Here is an 18,940-nt window from a genome sequence, read left to right as displayed (position 1 = left end):
GCTGCCGGGATTGGCAGTCATGTGTCTGTGACGTGTGCTTGCTTGTGTGTATGAATGGTGTGTGTTTCTCTTTTTCTGATGAAGGCTGTGGCTGTGGCTGGGGCCAAAAGCTGTTGTTGACGTATTATGTCATCTTTATGATAAGTAGCAATCTACCTTCTCCTACACTGTTGATATTCCTATGCAGAGTTTCCATTGTTGTATTAGAACATGTTATACAACAGATCTGAAGAAGGTCATTGCTGACTGAAACCAGTAATCTAAGGACCAAAAGTTTTGTGATCATTTGTGGAAATAAAGGAAATTCTTTCTACATTTTCTGGATCACTGTTTTAATCAGTGACCATGTCGCAATTTGGTAAACTTAAATATGTGTGATCTAACTATTCAGATCAAGGACAGCCAAGAATTCTGCATGCGAGCAATGCTCTTGCTTGCATGCCATAGTTTTCTCACCTGGATGCACACTTCCACCATTGCCACACCACACTGTCTGAGAGTGAGGAGTGGGAAACTGCAAAAGTGCTGCATTTAAAGGGCAATGTAGTCACACTGCTAACAACTTGATTTCATATTTCCCAACAACTTAGATTACAAATAAAACAAATTTTAAGTATTATTCAAGTACTCCTGGTGTGTTGAATGCAGAATATAATTTTTATCAGGTACAAACTGTCAGCATATGGACACAAACAGACAATTTCATAGATTTCCACACTCGGGTTGCTGTGTAATTTTATAATCGGAAAAGTCCTTTCACACACAGGTTAATTAAAATATTTTATCACATTTGCAACCTGATTATGGGAGTGCAGAAAGTCTTCCGAATGAAAGCAATGTAGACCACCTGGACAGTTTTAACATAAAAGAATTTGTCTTTTAAAGGGGAATTACACTGCAGGTGAATTAGTTCTGCACACCCACAAGGGAACTTTCAACTGAAATGGCAAATCGTCTCAAAAACCAGATGTAAGATTGGCAATGTCCTCAAAACATTTAGAAATATTGTTGCAATTCTTTCAAGGCTACAATGCATTATTCAGACCTCGCATTTTCTTTAATGCCAGTGGGCTTAGGGAAGTGGTTGGTATTTTTTGTCAGAATTTGTCCCTTTCACAATGCGGTTTTCTTTTTAAAATAATCCCTACCAAATCATAAATAAGTTTTTTCTCACCTTGTAATGTCTTACTGAGAGAGTCATGCTGTCAAGTCCACTTACAATACGAGGTCTGCATTCCATAGTGGATGTTCTAATTTTCATTCCTGCTCTCCTTTTTCTTTCATAAATAAACAGTAGTGAGTTTGAAATTGAAAAATCACTGCAAATTCACTTAAGCAATGTACTCTGCAGTAATATATAAAGTCCACATACTCTTTGTTCGATTCCATTGAAAACTGTTGCAACTTACAGTGGAATAACGCACACGACTTCGGAAAATTTACTATTTGTACCACCAATTTCATCAAGTGCTCTACACCTGCAAACAATGAATTTCATCTGTTGGTCATTGGAATTTTTTGCTCTTTCAGCATCAACTAAATCTTCAAATTTTTTCTGCATGGTGTTGTTATGTCATAACACAGCAAATTTGTGGTACATGTTGATAACATAATTGTATATTACATGACTGATACTGAGAGTTCATATCCTTCTCTTCTGTCGTTCCCATTCACTTTTAAAGGCTTGTGATGATAGATCACTTGACTGCCTCTTTTTGTACAAACAACCACTGGCCCTGTGAACTTTTTTTTTACCACAAACAAATAACAAAAGATATAGAGTGCAGATACCCAAAGATGCCCATATGATTGTAGGAGGGGAAGGGGTGGGGGTAAACCAGGGAGGGATGGGGTATGAAGTATTTTTAATATTTCTTCAAGATAATTGGTGACTTATAAGTAGCCATAAAAAAAAGTTCTAGCTCCGAACCTTTTAAAAATCTGCATAACAATGACTTTTAAATCATTATCTTGAAAGAAAAACATTTGACTACACTATATTTTTTTCATTTGCCTGAGAGCGAGGGAGCAACTGTGCCCCCCTTCAGCCCAGGTATGGGCGCCATTACTGATACCATGACCCTTCCAAACTGAAGAAAGTAAAGCCAACCAAAAAATGGAATGTCATGCTGCACCAAGTTCTTCTGACAAGAAACAAGCAAAGTCAAGACACATGCAGCCTGCTTATCATGCTCACATGCAATTTGGCACACTGTGGCTGACCCTGATTTGCTGATACAGAAACATTATGCACATGATGTGTGGCTATTTTATATGATTGTATCTAGGTTTTTTTTATATTATTGTAGTTTGGAAGGCTCCTAGCCAGTTTGGGTTATTGAGAGAATTTAAATTTTTTTTCTTTTTTTTTCATGCGTGTAACTGCAACAAAGCTAGATGTTTTTCTAGTGCTTACATGACCAAACTACCTGTCCATTCAGGACAGAAGTAGCTCTTTTGAGTAAAAGCAACCAACAGGGTACACTTTCAGCCCTCTGCTGAATGCACTTATGTACCCACTCCACCGACTAGCTGATAGGGAGGCATCAGAAAGGATTCACATGGTTGCTGCTGGTGGTTATATTTTGGGAAGGAGAGGACAGTGAAGTTGCTCTATGGTTTCTAGCTTTCAGGCAGCACCTGCCTCCATAACCACTCTGTCTAACCAGCCACTGGATGCTTTGAACATGAAACACCTTTCTCTTCCCTTTCTGTCCCCATATTTTGCTAATACTCATACTGGTGTATGCCCCCCAGTCCCATCTGGATAAACCCTCAGGCACACCACATGGTCGAAATATAACCAAAAGTTTATTTTACATATCTCCTTAGCTTCAAACCACCTCCTTTCTGGTGTCTCCCTTTTGACACAAGTTCTCTCTACACCTGGTGCACTCTCTACAGTAATATAATCGCTTTATGAATAGTTCCTAGTGGTGACATGTATCAGTCTTTTGTTCATACCCCAGTTTTTGTAAACAGCAATTAACAGCATGCATAATGGATTAAGCAATAAGAGTGGTAGTAGCTAAATGTGGTGCATAGCAGTATAGCAATGGCCAAATGCCAATAAAAAAATATAAAAAAATACATTAAAACTATTACACCTATCTAAAATATTAAGAACCAGTGATATAAATGTAAAAATTGTAGTGCAGTCCTTTTTGTAAATCATCAAGTCTAAAATAATCCTGAGCCTCTGTAACAGCCAAGGTGGAGATCTACTCCAACCTTTGTTAAAACTTTAATATCAGCCACATCCACCTCTAAAAGGCAATCTTTCACACAAAACACATAGGTCCTTGTTGCTCATTGTCAATTATGAGAAAGTCTTCCCATTGGTGGTGAAACAGACTTATAGTGTTGTGATATCTTTGCAAGTGTAAATAATGGTACTGCCGTGACTAATGAATATCACAATATGTTTCTTGTCCTGTTTATATTTCATTTGCTTTTCTCTGTGTAAAACGGTGGGTCTCTTTCAATGTTAGGGACTTCTATTCTATATTTCGTGTTTTATTGTTTCTAAAACTAATTGATTACTGGCATTCAGAGCTATCAAAATGCTATTGTGATTCGGTACAAACTATTCTACTTATATTACATCTCTGTCAGCGAATATTGATGTGAATGTTTATCTGTGATCAGAAGAGTCTTAATATCTTTTTACCACATGCCTGTTACCTGATGTATTTGCTTATAAGAAAGTTTTCGTTCAGTTCTGTCTTGTATCTTAAGTGGACAGATATGAGGAGGTTTGATTCTACACACCTTCATTTCGCATATGTAAAAATACATACGTGAAACTGTATTGCCAAAGAATGAGTATTGTCAGAAGAAATGTGTTTTGCCAAGTGTGAGAACTATGAGAAGTTATTGATTTAAAAACTCATTCAGTATCATTACTTTAAAAAAGGGGTCGAGTTAATGTTATCACATTTTTTGAAGAATGCACTACAGTGGATTACTGACCTGTGAGATTAAACAACTGTTCTAAAATACATAAAACATACACCTTTATCAGTGACATCATACCCTTTTCATTTTAGGACAACAAGCAACAACAACAACAACAACAACAACAGTAATTACAATGCTGAATACAAGAGACAAAAGATAAGTATAATATTTAACTACTGACTTTTACACTGTGCAGTGTTAATGCAACTGATGTACTACCTGTGTCCTGCAATTTACCCTATCCATTTCTGTGTCTACTCTACATAGACAGAACTGTTAATGAACCTTCAGTTTTGACCATTATTCAACATTATTTTTAATTAGACCGTGAGACAGGATAATTCAGAGTTGACAAGAAACAGTATGGTATGCAGGTGTGTTAGGTGTGGACAACATTCTATAGGCATGCCGCACCCCAGTGCCAAGTGTGGGGCTGGTTGTAAAGGCCTCAGCAGTATCCAGCCGAAATCCTTCACGGTGTACCACATCCACAATTTCTCAATAAGAGATCTTATAGACCCATAAACTATGCACCCATAATCAGACCAAGAGTGCATGAAGGCCCAGTAAAACTGCAAAACCAAGTTGAGTACTCTCCCCATGAATTATGACTAACACATTTTAAATACTGAGTACTTTGAGTGATCATCTTTTCAGGTTCCTAAGATGTGGCATAATGCAAGTTAAGAGTCAAAGGTGAGGCCCAGAAACCTCACCTCATATTTAAAATTAAGAACAGTGTCCCTCATCATCAACTCAGGAAAGTGGAAAACAGAATGTGAACTGTTAAAAAGAATGCATTCAGACTTCTTGGTTGAGAAATTAAAACTGTTTTTCTCTGCTGTTGCTGCAACCACCAAATAGTCAACTGAAACTGACGAGTTGTTGTTGAAAGGTTCAAAGGGACAAAACAAAGAGAAATCATCAATAAACAAAGAACTTTGGACAAGACATTTAACTGTCGATGTTATACTGTTAATAGTTATGGCAAGGACAGTCACACTTAAAACACTACCTTGAGGAACATTCTCTTGCTCAGTGCAGTCGTGGAGGACAGAACTGACTCAATATCTTAAATAGCGTGAAAGGAACAACTGCATAAGGATAGGAAGACATCCTCAAAACTTCCATTCATGGTGCTGCCCAAGGATATTGTGCTGCCAAGGAGTATTGTAAGCCTTTCTGATGTCAAAAAATATACCCATTAAGTGATTCCAGCATAGAAAAGCCTGTTGTATAGCTACTTCCAGGAGGGCTTTGTTACCAAAGGTGGAGTGGTATATGATGAATGCACACAGAAAGCAACTAAGAAACTACCTGGGTTCTATGATTCAGAAACGGCAGCACTTGACCATCTGATACAAGGTATTTCCCATACAGCTAGTGAGGGCAACACTATGACAACTACTTTGGGTATGTGTGATCCTTCCCAGGTTTTAAAAGTGGAATTAAAGTTGCTTCATGCAACAAGTCAGGAAAGTATCCTTACTCCAAAAGGAGGTTAATATGGACAAGGAAATTTCTTTGTTTTGCCGTATGAGGATTTGTACCAGACCGGAAACACAACCATCATGGTGGGTGCACAATAGTGAAGACTGGATGTTCTGCAGACAACTTGCTGTGTTTGAACACCATAACAGCATCCAGGAGTGAGTGGATCATATTACCAAAGTGATCCACCATGCCATAGAAACATACATTCTGCAGTCTTCAGGCCAGCTGAAAAGGCATCTTGGCCCTGATGGAGTGATGAATGCCACTTTGCAGTAAGGACCAGGTGGGTGGCTCTGTGTAGATTCAAGTGTTAACCAACAGCAAAGATCTATGCAGCCCTTTGAGAAGCAGACATTGTCTGGGTTATGATGGCCTATATTGCCAAAGTGATTGTCACTGCCAATCACGACTCAGCCTTCTGACAGAACAGAATGGCTTCTGGGAGGGGTAATTGGAACTTCAATTCCACCACTGATTAGGAATACAGCTGCCCATTTTCCATAAGGGGGCTGCATTCTGTGTTATCAGAAACTTCTGACAGATCAAATGGTCATGATGGGGTCCATTATATTTAAGGATCTATACCAGGACAATGAAAGACAGCATGCATGTACATGTTTTTGTTAGTTTTTAGATTTGAGGTAGGACACAAAAGACATAGGTACACTTTCAGTCTTGATTCTGTACTTATCAACAACTGCACAATACCTCAGCTGCATGGTAACCCTTCCATCATTTATAATAGAGCTCTAATGCTACTGTCAAATCCTTTGATAATTTTGAGTGTAACAACACAAACAAATAACATGAAAATTATGGATTGCATGTCATATTTATTTCACATTAATTACTTGTAACATGGATCCACAGTTTCTATAATTTTTAATGACATATATGTAATATACAACACACACAACATCAAATCAAATGGCAAAATTTCAAAACTGAAATAAAAAGGTAACAGCTAAAAGTGAGTATTACATCATTTAAGAAATTAATTTCACAGCCTCCTTAGGATGTATAGTAATATTTGTCCACAAGTATAAGTATTTAGTAGTTTTTACTCCATAAAGGAACAGAAGACAAATATATCCATAATAAAACACTGCTCTGCCCAAATTTGTGAGCACTTTCCTTAATTTGCATATTATTCATACTTTTGCATAAACTCTTCATGATAAGCCTTGAATTTCTTCATAATACTCTTCTGCATATTATTCATACTTTTGCATAAACTCTTCATGATAAGCCTTGAATTTCTTCATAATACTCTTCAGTTTATCTTGCTGAGGCAGAATAGTAGTTCTGGAAAAGAAAATATGTATGACTGTTAACCTTCCAAGAATCTATAATGCAACAGTAAACTAATGAAATACCTGTAGTTCAAATCTTAAACAATGGATACATGCTGAAAAATGCAAGGTAAATGAAAAACTACATTGCTTAGAAAAACAGAGTAGAATTTCATTCCTTTCACATTCTCTAAAAAATTCTGTCTGCTAATAAATTGAATGAACAAGGAAAAAGGGAAATATGAAGAGCTGCTAAAAAGAATAAAATTTCAGTCACTCCAAACCTCTGAAGGTGGTAATTGCTTATTAATCGTTTCTGTATCTCGTGTAGCAACTATACTGTAATTATTCTTATTCCAGTGACTGGCAGGTAGATACTTCTCTTTTTCACATACATAATTTACATTCAACATTTCATATCAGAACTGATAACTGATTTCATACCTGAAATGATAAGTTCCTGGTTTTTGCCCGAATCCTGATCCTGGTACAACAGAGATACCAGTTGCCTCCAGTAATCCCAATGCATAAAATGTATCTGGTGGTAAATGATTTTGTTTAGCTGTCTTTATAGCATTGGGTGGAAGATGTAACTGAAATGAAAGTTGATAGCAGGACATGAACAATAAATACAGAAGAATAAAAGTGTAAAAATTGGCTGTTTCACTACAGAATAAAGGAACAGCACTTGCTATCTGAATAGGGAGGAAAAGGATTGGAGAAAGCTGGCTCCATTCAGCAAACAGGTTGCAATAGGGAATGGAGCAGCATAAAGATAACATGTTCTGACTTCTTTACATCAGTGCTTAGTGATCTTCACCAAGCATTTATGATGGTAAACAAGAGATGTGCTTTATTATGTATTTCAACGGTTGTCGTCTGAGGAATTGCAACTAACCCTAACAATGGGCCTCCAATAACTTAATCACTCATTTTCAGCCCAATAATGCAACATGTCATTCACTACATAATGGTTTCTATAATGCTAGACATAGTATTGTATCACTACTACAATAAGAAAAATTCCAGAAAGGGAACCATGACCAAAAATGAGGAAAGGCTACTCCACTCACATGTAGCTGATTGATGCAGTGCACAGAGACATTTGATAGTAGAAATATTTTACTACATTTCCAAGCTCATGTATGTGCTTATGCTAGAAAAAGAGCAAGGGGCTGTTTACAAACTGATAGGTTGCCTTGCCTCATATTTTGATTAAACACTGTAGAACATGTTTTCCAGTTGCCACATATTTTAAGAGTGTTGGAGTTTTACCTTTGGGAATGCGTACATGGCACCTTGCACTTTGTTGCAGGACATCCCCTTCAGACTGTTGAATGTTTCTACAACAATCTTTGCTCTTACACTGAGTGAGTTTAAAATAGCCTCTTTTTCTACAGCATACTGCTTGTATGATGGAGCTCCTGGCTGAGGTGGTTTGACTATGCAGTCGATTGCAACCTGTACACAAAATCACAATATACACACACATGCAAATGCACCACCCTTAAAGAGAGAGAGAGAGAGAGAGAGAGAGAGAGAGAGAGAGAATAATCATTACAACATACTGCTAATTAAATATGAGCATCATTTTAAATGAAATGATGAATCCATTGTCAAAGTAAAACATACACTAACATGTGGCTCAATGACTTAGTGGCTAGGCATCAGACTAAAGATCTACAAGTCTGATGTTGAACATTCTGACAATTGTAGAATCTTTTCTTCCAGTTATCTCCTCTTTTACATTTGGCAATAATTTGCATGTAAAAAATGCTTAGATGCACCATGATTTGGAGTCCACATTAAACTGTAGGTCCCCTTATAACTGGCTGCGTCAATCATTCATCATAGGTTGGAAAGAGAAAATATACTGCTTCCAAAATGACTATGCATATTAAAGTGGCATGGTGTTCAACCTTAGGATTGAGTACAGTTTTATCTTACCTACTAAGCTAAAATTTAAAAATTTCTTACTAAGCAGTCAGGCTATGTAAAATTTTCATGCGCAGAAATCTATGTACTTGTAAAATAAATTTAGAAATTGATTATCACATTTTATGAAAATTGTCATTGTGTGACCATTACATATAATTATCTATTTCTTCAGTAATATTTACTGTAAAAAATTTGTACTTACAATGAGATGCAAGTGAACTTTTATGCTGCTTAAGTAAAATGTGTGTTTTATTTGGCAGGTTTACACTTCTTACTGTTTGCATATTAATCTGTAAAAGTAAGCTTTGGCCACCCCAAACCTGAAAGATGCTGATGTTAAACTGAAACTAAGAAACTGTTGAGTGACATTTTTGCTGAGGTACTAAATAAAAGAACAATTAACTTGATAAATCTTTAATTATAATGTGTAAACACCTACACCTCGCTCTACTTAATTTCAATTACGTTTCACACAGTTTTCTGATGTATCTGCAGTTCTTTGCTTATAAGTTTAAGAGAGACAGTCCCAATGGGAGTCTCATTGATACACTGGTAGTAGTGATTAAAATAGATTGAAGAATGACTATATTATGTAAAGCATAGATTGTTACTCACCTTATAGTGGAAATGTTTAGTCACTGCCAGGCACAATAAAAAGACTGCTAAACAAGTAAGCTTTCAGCCAAACAGCCGCCTTCTGAATTAGACAAAATACACACACACACACACACACACACACACACACACACACACACACACACACACACACACACACACACACTTAAAATCACCCTCTCCAAACCTTCCAGGAATTTCTCACTTCCAGCCTTGCCTCTCAGTCTTTCTTGAAAAACCATAACGCTACTCCCAACATCACCACAGCTGAAGCCCAGGCTATCCGTGATCTGAAGGCTGACCGATTCATTGTCATTCTTCCGGCTGACGAGGGTTCCACGACCGTGGTACTTGATCGTCAGGAGTATGTGGCTGAGGGACTGCGTCAGCTTTCAGACAACACTACATACAAAGTTTGCCAAGGTAATCCTATTCCTGATGTCCAGGCGGAGCTTCAAGGAATCCTCAGAACCTTAGGCCCCCTACAAAACTTTTCACCTGACTCCATCTACCTCATGAGCCCACCGACACCTCGCACCCCTACCTTCTACTTGCTTCCTAAAATTCACAAACCCAAACATCCCGGCCACCCCATTGTAGCTGGTTACCAAGCCCCCACAGAACGTATCTCTGCCTACGTAGATCAACACCTTCAACCCATTACATGCAGTCTCCCATCCTTTATCAAAGACACCAACCATTTTCTCGAATGCCTGGAATCCTTACCCAATCTGTTATCCCCAGCAACCATCCTTGTAACCATTGATGCCACTTCCCTATACACAAATATCCCGCACATCCAGGGCCTCACTGCAATGGAGCACTTCCTTTCACGCCGATCACCTGCCACCCTACCTAAAACCTCTTTCCTCATTACCTTAGCCAGCTTCATCCTAACTCACAACTTCTTCACTTTCGAAGGTCAGACATACCAACAATTAAAGGGAACAGCCATGGGTACCAGGATGGCCCCTTCGTACGCCAACCTATTTATGGGTCAATTAGAGGAAGCCCTCTTGGTTACCCAGGCCTGCCAACCCAAAGTTTGGTACATATTTATTGACGACATCTTCATGATCTGGACTCACAGTGAAGAAGAACTCCAGAATTTCCTCTCTAACCTCAACTCCTTTGGTTCCATCAGATTCACCTGGTCCTACTCCAAATTCCATGCCACTTTCCTCGACGTTGACCTCCATCTGTCCAATGGCCAGCTTCACACATCCGTCCACATCAAACCAACCAACAAGCAACAGTACATCCATTATGACAGCTGTCACCCATTCCATATCAAACGGTCCCTTCCCTACAGCTTAGGTCTTTGTGGCTAACGAATCTGCTCCAAACCCGAATCCCTGAACCTTTACACCACCAACCTGCAAACAGCTTTCGCAACCCGTAACTACCCTCCCAACCTGGAACAGAAGCAAATAACCAGAGCCACTTCCTCATCCCCTCAAACCCAGAACCTCCTTCAGAAGAACCCCAAAAGTGCTCCACTTGTGACAGGATGCTTTCCGGGACTGGATCAGACTCTGAATGTGGCTCTCCAGCAGGGATACGACTTCCTTAAATCCTGCCCTGAAATGAGATCCATCCTTCATGAAATCCACCCCACTCCACCAAGAGTGTCTTTCCGTCGTCCACCTAACCTTCATAACCTCTTGGTTCATCCCTATGAAATCCCCAAACCAACTTCCCTACCCACTGGCTCCTACCCTTGTAACCGCCCCTGGTGTAAAACCTGTCCCATGCACCCTCCCACCACCACCTACTCCAGTCCTGTAACCCGGAAGGTGTAAACGATCAAAGGCAGAGCCACGTGTGAAAGCACCCACGTGATTTACCAACTGACCTGCCTACACTGTGAAGCCTTCTATGTGTGGATGACCAGCAACAAACTGTCCATTCGCATGAATGGACACAGGCAGACAGTGTTTGTTGGTAATGAGGATCACCCTGTGGCTAAACATGCCTTGGTGCACGGCCAGCACATCTTGGCACAGTGTTACACCGTCCGGGTTATCTGGATACTTCTCACTGACACCAACCTATCAGAACTCTGGAGATGGGAACTTGCCCTTCAATATATCCTCTCTTCCTGTTACCCACCTGGCCTCAACCTCCGCTAATTCCAAATTGCCGCCCCTTGTACATCACTTGTCACTCAACAACATCTTTGCCTCTGTACTTCCGCCTCGACTGACATCTCTGCCCAAACTCTTTGCCTTTACATATGTCTGCTTGTGTCTGTATATGTGTGGATGGATATGTGTGTGTGTGCAAGTGTATACCTGTCCCTTTTCCCCCCTAAGGTAAGTCTTTCTGCTCCTGGGATTGGAATGACTCCTTACCCTCTCCCTTAAAACCCACATCCTTTCGTCTTTCCCTCTCCTTCCCTCTTTCCTGATGAAGCAACCGCGGGTTGTGAAAGCTTGATATTTGTGTGTGTGTTTATGTGTTTTTTATTGTGTCTATCTACGATTCTGTGACTTACCAAACGAGAAAGATATAAATCTCTTCACACACATAATCACTGGCTCTGGCTGCCAAGGCTACCTCGTTGGGCAGAGACATTGGTCATGTGTGTGAGAGTTGCACTTGCATATATATATATGTGAGTGAGTGAGACTCAACAATTCCACTGTATGGTGAGTAGCAATCTATCCTTTTCATGATATTGTCATTATTCTGTCCTGGATTTTCCATTGTTTGATAGATTGAAGAATGAGACACAAAAGATGTTAGCACTCTTTTCTGTGGAGTCTGAAGGTAAGCACTTGCCACACTTACTTTCTCTTTGTGAAATTTATACATAAAATTCACCATACACAACAACAAAAGAGTAGACATGTAACAATCCATTTTTAGCTATATGTTTGACGAGTAATACTGTTTTCTTAATAATAATTGCCACATGTAGTATATATCAGAAAATTTACCTAAAAAGAAGCATAAAGAAGGTAAATAACAGAAACTAGCAACAAATATTAATCCAAAAATACTGAACTGTATTCATTTCCTGTTTTTAAGTATAAAAGCACATTGTGGGCCCAGAATCTACAAATGAAAGTTGATTAAGTGTTTAGCGCCCATTTATATTTCTGCTTCCCATGGGAGATACCATAAACAGTTATATATCCAGTAATCTGTGATATTGAATATGATCTTGCATTGAATTCTGTTCTTGTACATAAATTAAAAAGTATTTCACTATGCAATTAATGTAAAATAAAATCAGTTAGCACTCAAAACATTTTTCTTTTTAAGTGAGGGAGAGTACCTGTCCTGGAAGAGTAGCACCTGACAGAACACTAAAGCCTTTCAAGCACATTTCTTTCACATCTGGATCTAGGTTGATCACCTCACAGTATCCTCCCCGTAGTCCACATTCACCCATGTATCCTGTAATAAACAACATACCGTAACAACACTGACACTGTTAAAGTTAATTGAGGTATTATTTTGTACTTTCAGTACTAAAATCCATGACAAATTACAAAAAAATTATAGAACAAACAAAACTATGTCAAACACAATATACATTTCACCTTTTGATGCAGACATGAAAGAGGCCATCTCCATCTCACTATACGGTGGTCCCATTTCCATCATAACCTTTTTAAATGAGTAGAATTTAGTTTCTTCTGCATACACATTGTCCTGGTACACCTAAGGAGAAACACATTACAACTGCAACTGCAAGGAAAAGTAACTTGTTCTTCACACATGTATAGAATATTAAGAATGCAATGTAAAATGGCAGTCTCCTGATTATTATAGTTGTCATTTCAAAAAACTTGTATTTATCGTTTCAGTTTATTGTAATGAAGCCATTCCGGCAGTGAATGTTAAAACCTGCATCATTCTCCCTCTTAATTTACTCTTATTTATTTTAAATTTAACAGACACTGACAGTAGTAATATACTTGTATAGCTGAAATATGTTTTAAAACATGCAATATTTTATGAATGTTTGAAAATTCAAACAGATCTTTACTTCAAAAATATTAAAACTGTAATCACATTTGCCTCAGGAAATTTATCTGTCAATTATGTTTTGGATCAAGGCATATATACCTTCAACCCTCCCTCCCACTCCTTGTCTTTTTCTCTCTCACACACACACCACAATACATGACCTCTCACCCCCGGCCAAGATGCAGGACTATAGTCCCAGCACAGTGTATTCGTCTGCCACAAAGCTGCAGATGTTAGCTTTATTCCAAAGTTACATACATTATACCAAGTAAAACTACTTTGCTGAAACATGCATTATATGTGAACCCTTATCCAGAGGAGGTTAAGTAGGCAAGATATCTCTTGTCTGCTAAATTTCCCTTGATTTTCAGTCAAGGGCAACTTCCCCAACAGCCGTTCCTACACCCTAAAGCTTTGTGCATCTGTTTACTTCTAACTCTTTCTTCTGTTCTGCCAGGAGCACTAGTCCCTGTTTGCAAAAGCTAACAGTTTTATGTCTTTCTGTGTTTTCATCTCCCATCATTTGATGAGTAGATTTTCTCTGTTGTAAGTATAAACAAAATATTACTTTAAACACTGGACAGATTGAAAGTACCATAAAATCAATGCAGTGCCTACCCTTGAGAATTTCCTTTCAGAAAACTGGTAGGCATTATTAACTGGTTTCTCATTGAGGGCAAAAATCACACTCTGATAGTGAATGTCTCCAAATTCCTGGAACATGGCATTTTAACAATTTGCAAGATGAATACTTAATACAGTTTTCATTGCATGTTTTTCTGGCAAAAATGAAAGTCTCTTTCAGATCTTAATTTTATTATGAGTTGGTTTCTTGACATCACTGGATAAGTGGATGTCATGTGGCTTAGAAAGCAGCAAGGTTTATAAAAATCTAAGGTGGAGTGCCATACAGTTTAAGTTTTCTCCCTGTTGATAATTAACTTCATAAGGAGTAGGTGCTTTGTGTGACTATTAATATGTATATCTGGTTAAAGACTCATCTAAAAGAGACTAAGAGTGGATAACAGATATTATTTTTATTACATACTTCTGCAGTGTGAATACTTAATTGTGAAATGCCACAGAACATGATGCCATAAGCCGTCAGTGAATAAAACAAGAAAATTATAACATTACAACATATACATTGAGCTAGAAAATCACACGGAGCACAGCAAAACAAATTGCCATCTACTGGAACTTATTGTGGAGCACACAATGTGCTTTTGGTAAAACATCTGTGTAATGAAAAATATTGGGCATCTGAAGATAGGTATGGTAGCCTGAAACTAGTTATGAAACTAAAATTAAAAAAAAGCATGTGTGGCTGGTTGCGTCATTCACCAACTGTCGTTAATGGCTGTGGAGTTCACAAGACCCAACATCAATAAAATAACATTGCAACATTTTGTTGGGAAGTGAGTGGATTTTCTTTTCATCACTGCATGTTCGCAGAGTGCCAGAGAGTCCCCCCCTCCCCCTCCCCTCCTCTACTCTGTTGAGCTGAGGTTGCGAACTGCCTGATCAAGCATGCAATTAGAGATTACACAAAAAGACTCAAAACGACATAATAATTAATATAATCCAAATTGTAGCCAAAATTGTTCAGAGGTAATAAAAAGACCAAATTCTGAGTTTGGCAGAAATTAATGTAATAGTTTCTGTAGGAACCACTGTTTTTTGTAATTTTTAGAGTAATGGGATATAAAAGCTACAAACTTGACACTTAGACAGTAAATGAATTATATCATAAATTCATCACTTTCAAGTTTCTATTGTGCTACTTATTATTATTTATTGAGTTACTGGTGAATATATAAATTTTGGCCCAAAATAAGCTGAAGTGTTGCAGATTATCTACCACCTTAGAGATACGTTAGAAGTTCCTGTTATGAATTAATGAAGCTATAGTATCCCAAGAAATCCTACTTACAGAGTTTTAAGAATGGGATTTAAATGATGACTCTAGAATTATACTACAATCCTCTACATATCCACTTCTGTAGATATCATGAGGACAAGATCAGATTAATTACAGCATGGAAGGAAACATTAAAACAATCATTCTCTCCATGCTCCATATATGAATGGACTGGGAAAAAAACCTAAAAACTGGTAAATGGGATGTACTCTCTGCCTTGAACTTCACAGTGGTTTGCAGAGTGTAGATCTAGATGTAGATTTCCAAGATAATAAATGTAACATTTACTTGGTACAGAGTTGAGGAAATGGCAAGTTTGGAGGAGAAAGGCTGTGAATAGTGCTATTAAAATTTTGTAAAAGACATAATTAGAGACTCCAAACTTAGACAATATATCTAGAAACAACTATCTAGTATAGAAAAAATTAGCAGCGAGACAGAATCCCAGTTGAAAAAGATATTTCAGATTTGGAGTTGCACAAATAGGTTGCCTGAGCTGGCAGATCCACTAGTCCTACGAAATCAAGTGTTCCCATCACCATCCACACCAAATCACAAAACCATCTCCATTATAGACAATGAAGTCTGTCAGTGTGAGTGCTTCCCCATGGGGTGGGGGGACTATGTTAATATTTCATTTTTATTTCATTGATTTTAACTTTTTGTCTGAATTTTATGAATATCTAAAGAGATGAAATGGCCTTATTGCCTCAGATTTTTCAGTGTGTACTACTTTTTATGTGCCACCTATATAAAAAAAATCAGCATGATGAATGGAGCATTAGCTTTTTAATAGGTGAGCAAAACGGCTTATGTTTAATACAAACAGTAACTGCTATTAACCTTTAACTATTGCAGTGAACTTTTTGTTGCACTGCTAGTATTGTGGGGTCATGACCCAGTGTTGTTTATTTCAAAATTAGGTGAATGAAAATAAAGCTAACTCCTGTAATCAACTTAATAGGTATTAATAATTGAAGGTGGAAACATTGCAAACAGTTGAATTAGGACTTTACAACACACTGCAAAGATTTTGTTGTTAAATAAATATTTTAAAGTAACATAAATTCAATGTACAAAATATTGGTGTGTTTTGTGTGTGTCACAAAATTATTGACACTCAGAAATTATTAAGTGATTATAAAAATATGGATCAAAGGTAACCAACTGGGCTACCGCATAAAGATTGGGGAACAGCTGACTTCTCAGACATTGGTCATAGTCACACAAATGGCACATACAATATGACTATCACTCTTTGTCCACTGTTGTGAAGTGCAGCAACTACGAGGAGACACCCCACAGCCTGCTCATCATGCTATTTGCTGCACTAGCTAGAACTGTACTGTACCTGGCTTGCCTCATGGCTACACCATATGTTATATCTGTTGTGAACTACAGTCCTATGAGATCATTAAATATGCTTTATTTGTTATGCAATCATGGACCCTGTGCAGCAGGTTACCTTACTGGGTGCGTTGATGGAAGTCGTGCTACAGAAAGTTCTCCACCAGCAGTTAGAAGGACACAAAACATCAGGAAGCCATGCTGTCCAACTTACCATGAGATGGTGGAAGAGCAGTAAGCACACATAAGCACACTGGCAGGACTTTGCTGCATTCCAGGTAATGGATACAGCTTTTCCTGTCATGGATCTGACCCAGTACATACCAGATTTTGTGCCAACTGACCCACCTCCCTGAACTGGTACACCTGACATTTGACAAAATGTGCTCTATTAGGTACCTACTTTCACCAACACTACCACATCATTGCATCCCGTGGAATTTTATCAGTGTTGTTAACAGCCAAATCAATCACACTGCACACAGGCAGCTGAACTGCAGGGACTCAGTAGGAAATGCTGTCTCATGACTCCAGTGTATATAAGGAATCATATGCAGTGGAAATTACCAGAAACACAATCATTCAGGTGGCTCTGGATAAGGAGGTGCATCAGAAAGCTCTACAATTTGAGGACCCTTCTTTGGATGATGTTTTAACATGGGCTGAATCCTTCAAAATTTCCCAGGCTGTGGGCCGTTGATTAGAATACTGTTGTGAGGTGGTTATCATTGTGTCAGATCAAGGAGAGGGATCCAGTGTTGCCGACAGGCTCCCTGACCAGCACTTGTATCTGTAGTGCCTACACTCTTTTCAAATACTTGTCAGGGTAGATGGCCATGACAGGTTGTTACAGTGTGAGGTGTGGTGGAAGGAAGGACATCTCACATCTGTGTGCCATGCTCTGGACAAAAAAAACTCACATCTTGATGGGAACTGATGGATATAAATACGATTACATCAGATTCTCACACCACAGTGATATCACCTAAGAAACTGTTCATCACACTCACTTTGTGATGTAAACAAGTTCAGCTACAGGTTGACACTGGTGCTTGTGTGCCCCTCTTAAGCACTGAAAAGTATCTCTAGCTAGGCGCACCACCCCTTCAATCCACAGCTCACTGCTGAGTGGCATATAACAAACAATACATTCCACTCAAAGGATATCTCACAATTAAAAGTCATATGACATCTCATCTTCCTTGTGGTTCACAACACAGATATAGAAAATTTTCACCTTTCACATTTGTCATCAATTGCTTGGTCCACCTGGTCTTAGTACAAGTGCTGGTTTGGGACTAGGAAACCAGAAACTTAATGGTGCACATTACATTAAGAAAATCAGCATGCCCTTGCTTCTTCCATGGATGACCCATGCCCATCACAATGTGGGATGCTGTCAAGAATGAGGTAGACAATGACAGCCTTGGACGTAACTGAAACCAAGTCTGCAAGTGAGTGGGCAATACCTTTGATTATTACGAGAAGGGTGTGACGAAGCAAGCTGGGATATTTTTACTTCCTCTCTTGTTTTGCCATCTGCCCCCTAATCACCATTAAAATACATAAGTATAATCTGCATTTTCATAAAAGAGAAAGGTGGCCCTCAGTTTTAAAGTAAATAACACCAGATCTAATTTTGTGCCTAGTTTTATGTATGTAATTGATTTTCTAATTTATTGTGAGTATTCCTAGTTAGTATCTTTTATTATAGGGAGAAATCGGTAATTGTTTTGTAATGTAAATTCTATCATTGACATATAAACAAATATAAATTCTGTACTAATTATAAACATTTGGAAGACAAAATGCTAGTATTCTTAAAGTATCTATTTGGCTTTAGTCGGAAACATGTTAGCAAAACCAGCCCTTCATTAATTCTGGAGTAATTAACAGTTTTGTCAAAAGTATTGTTTGCATAACTATGTATGTTAATTTCATGATTTAAACAAATAATTTGGCTTAACCCTCGCAGTAGAAGAAACTGTTAAAAAGAACCATCTTTTCGACGTATTCAGTTAATTTAATGAGTTAAGTTTTAATTGTAATTTCTGTAAATTTAACTTTGAACAATGTGTAGTTTCAGTACCTATTATTGTGATGATATATAAGGGCCTGATGTTTAGTCATGAGACAGTCAGCCTACAGCTGAGTTTCAGACAAGGAACCTGTGTTGGTTAGAACAGCAACAATGCATTGACTTAACAGTTAAATAAGTGTTACACCAATAGGCCATGTGTAAAAACAATGACATTGTCTGTTTCCATACATACCTGTTTATTCTTCAAGAACTGTGAATTATGTGGTTATGTTTTTACTGCTCGCTGATGTTCAACAGGAAACTATTGTAGCAGTATGTGGATGTGGGCCTGCTAACTAGTAATGAGGCTTA

At 38.1% G+C, this 18,940-nt stretch overlaps 1 protein-coding gene across 3 annotated transcripts in view; it reads right to left on the bottom strand.

Moving 5' to 3' along the window:
* Window positions 1-6,298: 6,298 nt before the first annotated feature.
* Window positions 6,299-18,940, bottom strand: part of LOC124606848 (alanine aminotransferase 1-like) — a 73,174-nt gene continuing 60,532 nt past the window's right edge. The window contains exons 7-12 of one of the 3 annotated variants that reach the window (XM_047138926.1): window positions 12,851-12,971; window positions 12,583-12,704; window positions 8,022-8,207; window positions 7,191-7,339; window positions 6,705-6,759; window positions 6,299-6,637 (exon numbers count right to left, since the gene is read on the bottom strand). In XM_047138926.1, coding sequence (XP_046994882.1) covers window positions 6,602-6,637; window positions 6,705-6,759; window positions 7,191-7,339; window positions 8,022-8,207; window positions 12,583-12,704; window positions 12,851-12,971 — 669 coding nt within the window. In that variant the 3' untranslated portion in view covers window positions 6,299-6,601. Of the gene's footprint in view, window positions 6,760-7,190; window positions 7,340-8,021; window positions 8,208-12,582; window positions 12,705-12,850; window positions 12,972-18,940 lie in introns of all 3 variants that reach the window. The other 2 variants (XM_047138925.1, XM_047138924.1) reach the window with 2 other exon arrangements.

This window comes from Schistocerca americana, chromosome 3 (assembly GCF_021461395.2).
Source record: "Schistocerca americana isolate TAMUIC-IGC-003095 chromosome 3, iqSchAmer2.1, whole genome shotgun sequence".
NCBI classification, from domain to species: Eukaryota; Metazoa; Arthropoda; class Insecta; order Orthoptera; family Acrididae; genus Schistocerca; species Schistocerca americana.
The sequence above is the reverse complement of the archived record's forward strand: the minus strand, read 5'-3'. Positions and strand labels throughout refer to the sequence as shown.